The sequence below is a fragment of the Balaenoptera musculus genome, chromosome 1, assembly GCF_009873245.2.
Source record: "Balaenoptera musculus isolate JJ_BM4_2016_0621 chromosome 1, mBalMus1.pri.v3, whole genome shotgun sequence".
Taxonomy (NCBI): Eukaryota; Metazoa; Chordata; class Mammalia; order Artiodactyla; family Balaenopteridae; genus Balaenoptera; species Balaenoptera musculus.
The window spans coordinates 52,637,701-52,645,860 of NC_045785.1; the positions used below are offsets into that span (position 1 = coordinate 52,637,701).

Below are 8,160 nucleotides of genomic sequence, written 5' to 3' on the forward strand. Positions count from 1 at the left end.
ACTCGGTTGGTGGGGATGTGGAAGGGACCGCACAAGAGAGAAGGAGAGAGAGGGAAGGAGGTGGATTAAGTGCCCGCCGGGGGCTGCGGAGGGAGCGGGCCGCAGCCTCTCAGTCAGGGGGTTTGGCTCCACCTACAGGAATCCGAAGGCACTCGAAGCAGATCCCTCTGCTGCCGCGGAAACCAGGGGTGTCGGCGACTCGGACAACTGCTGGAGAATTTTCCAGCCAGTGGGAAAGGGGTGTAAGGAGCTGGCGGTAAGGAGTCGGGAGGTAGGGATCTCCATCACCAGGTCCACAGCGGCATATCAGATTCAGCCCAGGGATTCGTATTTGGAGGAAAAAAGACTCCGTGCCTCCTCCTGTAACCTATGATTGATTTCACTGGTTACATGTAAGCCCCATCTGAGGACAAGGGCAGTTTCTATTCCCAGTCCAGGCCCATGACATAGCCAGTGTGCCCAACTGCTGAATGAATGAATGAACAAATGAATCTAACCCACTGGATAAACACTCGGTTAAACAACAGCGATCTAATGTGATAACAAACGCTTCCCCCCCACCCCCCCAAGGTATATTTATGAGTTGTCAGGCATTTTGTTAATGGCTGTAATTGCTTTAAAAAAAAAAAAAATCCTGCACCATCTACACTATTCCAGTGTTCCACCTCCAATATGGGTAGCACTAATTAAGTACCACTCATTTCATCTGATGCCCTGAATTTGAAATGAGTAAACAGAGGCTGGGAGAGGTTTTTTTTTTCTCCTGGGTCAACCAGTTTGTTGGTGATAGAACTGGTTCGGGGCTAAATTTTCCTGACCTTCTCTCTGGTGTTTGTTTTCTAAGGCAAGAGAATTATTCTGCCAGACTGTGGATTGACCTGCACGGATACGCTTAGCCGATTGGCTCGCTCAGGCGGAAATTGGCTTCCCCACCTACCTGTTGTCCTGTCCCTGAGCTTCTGTCTAGGCTTCTGCAAGGGGCCAAGGCAGCCGCTCGTGCTGCTTTACTCCAAAAATCAAGTGCTGCCTGGAGCTGGTGCCCACTGGTTGCTAAACTTATGAATCCATTTTTTTAAAGCCTAAAGGACAGAATCTTTGAGCTTGCAGGTTTGTAAGCTACAAACAGGCAGGTGCTGTGTTTTAGCAAACCAGGTGTCTTATATCCAATATCTAGCACATCTACTTATCCAAAGTGCTTAATAAGCAGTTATTGAATTTCCCAATGATAGTTATAGACGAAGATGATATTTACCAATTGAAAAAGAATTTTTGCTGTAGGCAGTTAGCACTCAGTTTCCAAATTTTAAAAAAAGTGAAGATTCTTCCTGTAAATGAGACTCCATTTGCATTGTCAGATAAATGATGATGTAGTGAAAGTTGGAGATCAGAAGATCCAGATTGTAACCACAAGCCATCTATAAGATGGAAATAAATAATACTGTCATGACCTCCAAAAGGATTAGACATGAATCATTATTACAATAATAATCACAGTATTAATAATAGCTTTTTTGTGCTATTATTAAGTGCGTACTACATTCCAGGCTCTCTATTAACCACTTTAAGTGCGTTATCTAATTTATCCTAATAGCAACCCCATGAGGGTGACAATTATTATCCCCATTTTACAGAATGAGAGAACAGAAGCTCATAGACATTAAGGTACTCACCTACAGTGACACAGTGGTGAGGCCAGTATTGGAACCCAACTCCTACCTGACTCCACACTCCTAAACGTTATGTTACACAATAGATACCTATTGGCTGATTCCATGCTGGTGGCATTCAAATCTCCATCTCTAGTTCTTAGTTCTCATGGGAACTCTATACTTTTATTTTCAATTACTGAAATAATATTATTAATTGTAGGTTCCACTACTGTTTAAATTCAAAAGGACCTAAGCCAAACTCCTTCTTTTCTTTCATAAGCACTTACTCAGAACCATCCATATTCAGGCCTCCAAGCTTGGTCTAAGGCAATGGTTCTCAACTGGGGGTGATTTTGGCCTCCAGGGGACATCTGGCAATGTCTGGAGACAAGTTTGGTTGTCACAACCAGGGGTGGGGGGAATGCTATTGGCATCTAGTGAGTGGAGACCAGGGGTGCTGCTAAACAGCCTACAGTGTATGTGACGTCCCGCCACGACGAAGAATTATGTAGCCCAAAATGTCAATAGTAGTGAGGTTAAGAAACCTTGGCTTAGGAATATGGAGATGAATCAGGCAGATATCATCATTAATCATCTGATATGGGAGACGTATGTATAAATTTGAAGCACAAAGTTTATGCAGATTCTTGTGTCGTGACAAAGGATAAGTGCCCCAAAGCTCATAAAGAGTTATGGGGTTTACTAGGGGCTGGGGAAGGCTTGGTGGAAGAGGTGGCACTTGAGCCAAGCGCTAAGAAGAGAGAAGATCTGGATTCTGGATAAAAGGACAAACAGTGTGCAGGGTGTGGGTGTATGTAAGGAGTTTATTTTAATTGAAGTGGAGGAGGTGTGAAGAGGAGTAGTGGAGAAAAGGAGGTAATGTTTTGTTGGGGCCAGATCAAAGCGCCTTGAGTGCAAAGAGGGGGACTTCAGACTTTAGTTGTAAGTAATGGGAAGCCGTCTAACATTTTCACATGGGGGAATAATGTGATCAAAATGTTCTGGGGGGATGAATCTAGCAGCTGAATGGAAACGGATTGCAGAGAATAAGAAGCCAGAGGCAGGAAGACATGTGAAAACACTACTATCACATGTCTTGCTATTAAAAGGAAACCACTTAGCTATTTTCATTTTTATTAGTAGCAACCAATAACTGAGTGATTATTGTGATTCAAAGCCAAACACTATATATACAATCTTACTTAGTGCTCCCCTCTGTCACAAGGATCTCCCCATTTTACAGATAAGGGGAAGGTCAGAGTGGATAAAAAGTGGCAGGGCCAGGATCTTGCTACCAAAGCCTGGGCTCCTAACTGCTTTGTGTGCTGGGTATAAGGTTGGGATTCTTAACCTCTTGACCAACCCAGACTGTTCTTTCTAAGGCAGACAATAAAGCGAGCCAGCCCAGGCCCCCACTGGGAACGGGAAGGTCTAGGACAAACAGCCTCAGGAAATCTGCTTCTCCTTGGCAGACAGAGCTGACTGTAGGGAGAAAGGGAGTGTTTCTCTGGGCTAATTTTGGGGGTGTGGGGAGCATAGGCATATGCCTTATTACAAACACACCTACAGGATAGATTCCCTTAATTTATTTGGAGTTAAATTGGTTCCTCCCGGGGGGGATGGTGAATGAGAGCAAAAATGGGAACGTCTGAAGCAAAGATCGAGCTTCTCATGTCAGGCATCTCTTGGCTGATGAGGTAGCAAGCAGAAGACATGAAGTGGGGGACAGAAAGGCTGTGACTCAGAAATTCCTTGTTTACTTGGCTCCTGAACAGATTGCTAACTGGATCCAGGTGTGTGCTCTGGTTTTGTTTTAGAGCCTTTTCGCCACAGGCAGGGAAGGAGAGGAAAGGTGTGGACCATATCCGTAGACAGAGTGGGTGGCAGCATTAGAATTGGTGGAGGTGCTGACAGAGGCATGGCCATACATACTAGCTGGCTGTGTGGGTTTTTGGTGACCTGTAACTAGAGTGTCTTTGGTCACCCAGGGCACCAACTTCTGTCATGAAAAAAGATTCATAGCAAGAAGTTCGAGAAGGATAGGACCAAAATGGTGGCCACCACCGAGTAACCAAGGACCAGTAGGTAGAGTACATATGAGAACATCCTTGAAAACTTCCAGGTCTACCTGGAAGGAATTGAGATGGTGGAAACTCTCACAGAGCAGGCAGGGGAAGAGTCAGAGAGACTTTGATGGCCTTTGATGGCCATTCATTTCATGGTGACTCTCCATCGCAGGATAATCTTTAAACTATTTTGGAAAGTTTGTGATCTACAATTTAAAGGTCAAAGGCTCCAGGATTCCAGGGTTCCAATTCTTCTTTCTAAAGTCCCACAGCGTTAAACAAACATAAATTCTTGCCACAATCTCTTAGATTTGACAGCCTAATAAATAGATTTAAAAAAAAAATTCAAGACACAATCTCCTCTCTAGACCAAAACTCCTCAAGGTCAAAGATTGAATCTGCACCACCAAACTCAAGAGGTGCTCAAGAAGTATCTGCTGAGTTTAACTCAGTGCAACGTTCTCCTGAAACATCAAGAGTATTCACTAGACGCAGTAATATAATTTTTAAATCCAAATTTTATTTTCACCTCGTTAAAAAAAAAGCCTAACCTTATGTATCAATATGCCTGTTTTCACAAAGCCTTTGCCCACAGTCTGTAAGTTGTCCTAATACTAAGACCAAATGCCAAAAAGCAAATTATTTTTCCTTGAGAAAATCTGGAAGAGGCAATTATACTAGACATACTACTCAGAAGGATCTGTTTCAGTGTTTTTGCTTTTGTAAGTAGCATCATTAGGCCTCTTCAAACCAAACAGTGTCCTGAGAAAAGAGTGAAAGCCAGAAAGCAAAGTTCTCTAGCCTATAGATAACTAAATGGCTCTAGCCTCTCCATTTTGTTATCCTACGTGGGATGTTCCATATGGAGATGAGGAATGAGACTCAAAGCACAGCTCTCTGGGCTTGAGGGTCTCAAACAACTGAAAATGTCCCTGGTCACTTCACACACACCCCACCCTTCAAACCAGCTACCTTGAATCCAATCTGGTGGATGATGTATTACTTAAACTTGAAGTATCAGGTTAGCTTCAAGTTTTTATTGAGTACTTACCATGCATATGGTGCAGACTTAGAAGATATAGAGGTAAGAAAAAAGACCAACAGTAGCTGTGCAGGGCAGATCGTGTTCCTGCCATTTGGATTCTTCCTTGCTGAATGAAACTCAGCCAATAGATCCTCATAGCAATACTCCTGGGAGTTAAGTTGGGAAATATGAGTGGGCATGTAAGAGCAAAATCCAAATCTGCAGGAAGAAGAAATGACGGAGAGTCTTCCCAGCCGATTAGACCTCTGGTTGCTCAGCAGCCCAGTGATAAACAACCTCACCTAGAAGAACCACAAACTGAGAGTCAGGATATTATACCTGCTTATGACATTGAAGATGAAGAAGCATCTGTAGCTCAAAGGGCTGATATGGAAGCTGATCAATAGAAACTGGTTCTCTTGGAGACTGTGGATGAGCCTGGAGGTGGTCCTGATGTCAAGAAGGAGATTCTACCAAGTCTAGAGCCTGTTAAAATGCCAGAAGCTGGTGAAGGACAACCACAGATTTAAACAAAGACAGACTGAAGCCAAGCATGCTGTCCTTATGTTGGAAATTTGACTGCTAACCATCTCTCAATAAAGTTTTACAACTTAAAAAAAAAGGAAAAAGGAAAAAAGGCCAAAATAGGACCCTGGCCCCCAAAGTTTGGCTTACAAGCTAGTTACAAGAAAACACAGTGAATATGGATGAATAGAAGAAAATATTTGTTCCTCAGACACTTACTGAGTGCCTTCTTTGAGCCAGGCTCTGTGCTGGACAACAGGGGTACCAAGGCTGAATTGGTTCCATTTTGTTCAGTTCAACACTTGTTATTCATTCAGCATGTATTTATTGAATGTATTTGTAGTAGACCACTGCTTTTCAAGCCTTAATGTGTATGGAGATCACCTGGAGATTCTGTTTCCAAAGGTCTGGGGTAAGGCTTGAGATTCTACATCTCCAGCAAGTTCCCAAGGAATGCCAGTGCTGTTTGTCCCTGAACTACTCTTTGAATAGTAAAGGACTATACAATGTTTTAGTCCTTTGCTATAGAGGGGAAAATAAGGTAGCCATGGCCCCGGCCCTGATGAAGCTGATATTCTAACAATGAATATAAATATTAAACAAGGAATCACAGTGAAATACAATATTAATGGATGTTCAAAGTCTTTGGGGGAGCATTTTGTGAGGGGACCTAATTTCACCTAGGAATCAAAAAAAAAAAAAGCTTTCCTGAGGAAGTGATGTTTAAGCTGATAGGAATTTGCAAACAATAAAGAAGGAAGAATATTTTAGGTAGAGGGAACAGCATGTTTGAAGGCCTGGAGGTGAGAGAAAGCTTAGATATTCCACAAATATTTTGAGTTTTACCATTTCCAGGCTCTGAGTGTAAGACCCTGCCCTGGACGAAAGCACAGTGGGAGAAACGGACATGGAAACAGATGACTTCAAAACAATGCAGCAAGAGTTTTAACAGTGGTAAGCACAGGGTGCCAGAGGAGTACTGAAGAGGATTTCCTAACCCAGCCCAGGAGAGAGGACATTTGAACGGAGCCCTTGCAGATGAGTGGGAATAGGCAAGAGAAAAAGATGGGGCAAGGTGGGAGATCTGGTCCTTGCTGCTGAGGACAAACAGTCTAGTGGGGTAGTTGGCAAGTTGTGTTATATGATCCTGATTTTAATACAATTTAATCATTGTCTGGGAACAGTGCCTGGCACATAGTAGGCACTCATTAAATATGTATTGAAAGGATGAATATCTAAATGCCATGTAAGTGATAGACTCAGGATGTCCTAGACATAATTGGGTACTAAGTTGTTACCAACTCCAAGTGCCCTAAGAGTTCAGAGCACTAGGGTGTGAACAAGAACTGGGCTTGAAGGAAGGCTAGAATCTGTGGGATGTAGGGGAGATCAGTAGACATTCATCCTGAAAAGGAAAAACTACCAGTTCACTTCTGGGAGTAAAGGATTAAAAAAAAAAAAGCACAGAGCAGGGTTTCTTAATCCAGGGCTCATGGAACTTCTGGGGCATCTATGAAACCCCAAAGATTATATGCAAAATCCTAGGTGTATATATATGTAGGACTATTTCTCAGGGCAAAGAGACTAGAACTTCATCAGATGGTCAAAGGAGTCCAGTGACCATTATTAGGTTAGGACCCTTGGGGAGAGAACAGGAAGCTTATTCTAGGTAGCCTCTGAACCACGTACTGATTACAAAAAGTAGTGTCAAAGGAATTCCAACACAGAAAACCTCGGTCTGAGTGTGCTGGATGGTTGCAGTGCTGCCTTTGAGTGGCATTTTAGCAATGTCCTTGCTGCTACTTATCTATCCAGACCTGTCCACGTCGTCAGGGTATCCTCAGCAGCTGATGGAGGTGCCTCCTTCGAAAGGCTATTTATATGCACCCAAGTCCTTCCCCTTAATGAGTTTCCAGAGGGGACAATGGCCTCTTGTTAGATTGTCAACTGTTGACATTTCTCTGATCTTTTCTCACAGCTTCCGTTGAGCAGCCTCCTGAACATCGAACAGGCAACTAATTGGTACAGATTTAATAAATGTATTAGAGAAGGAAGCTGCATGTTTATGGACTACAGTACTTTCATGGTCATGCATAATGGACTAGGCACTTTTCCACCAACCTACTTATGCTACCACAGTGAACACAAAATTTACATATCTGGAAGAAAACAGTATTTTTCTGAAACATTAATAATAAATGCAGGAAATTTGTCTGTTATGGGTAAATGTCTCCATAGCTTAACTTTGCACGATTCTATTTTGGTTAAAAATATCTACAGTGTTGTCCCTTACCATCTTCCTTCTAAAACATACTGGTAATTGAAATGGCCATTCTTTCATCAAGAACTGGGGTTTTGCAAAATAGCAATGATCAATCCCTCTGTTTGAGGATGCAGGCAATGTTTAAAGTTCTTAGAATAAAATAACCTTAGAGTAGAAACCTTAGCAACCAGGTTGTACTAATAGAAGTATAATGTTCAAAATGAGGGAAGTGATAGTCCCTGTCTCCCCAGGGCTAGACATACCACGTAAGAAATATTTTTTATTCAGTACTTAATGCCACATTAGAAGAGGCATAGCAATAGGCACATGAAGCTGGTGCTCTTGAAATGAAGGCAAATGGCAGTAGCTAACATTCGCAGAGTCCTTACTAAGGGCTGGGCACTGTGCTTTGCATTGTACATTTAATCTTCACAACCACCCTACTATTATACTACTATTAATAGTAGGGCACTACAATTATTATCTCCATTTTACAAATAAAGAAACTCAGGTCATGCAGATAGTAAGTGGTGGAGCCAGCATGACACTTGTTCTTTCTGACTCCAGTGGACCCTCAGCGTAGGCAGTTGGTGTATTTTCAGTTAATCTTGCTAGAGATGATTGGTAATCATG

At 42.6% G+C, this 8,160-nt stretch overlaps 1 protein-coding gene across 1 annotated transcript; it reads left to right on the plus strand.

The window, feature by feature from the left end:
* Positions 1-4,834: 4,834 nt before the first annotated feature.
* On the plus strand, positions 4,835-5,269 carry LOC118898259 (putative G antigen family E member 3). The gene is given in 1 exon segment (XM_036858396.1): positions 4,835-5,269. A coding segment is annotated over 1 exon segment (342 nt). The 5' UTR covers positions 4,835-4,927.
* The last annotated feature ends 2,891 nt before the right edge of the window (positions 5,270-8,160 follow it).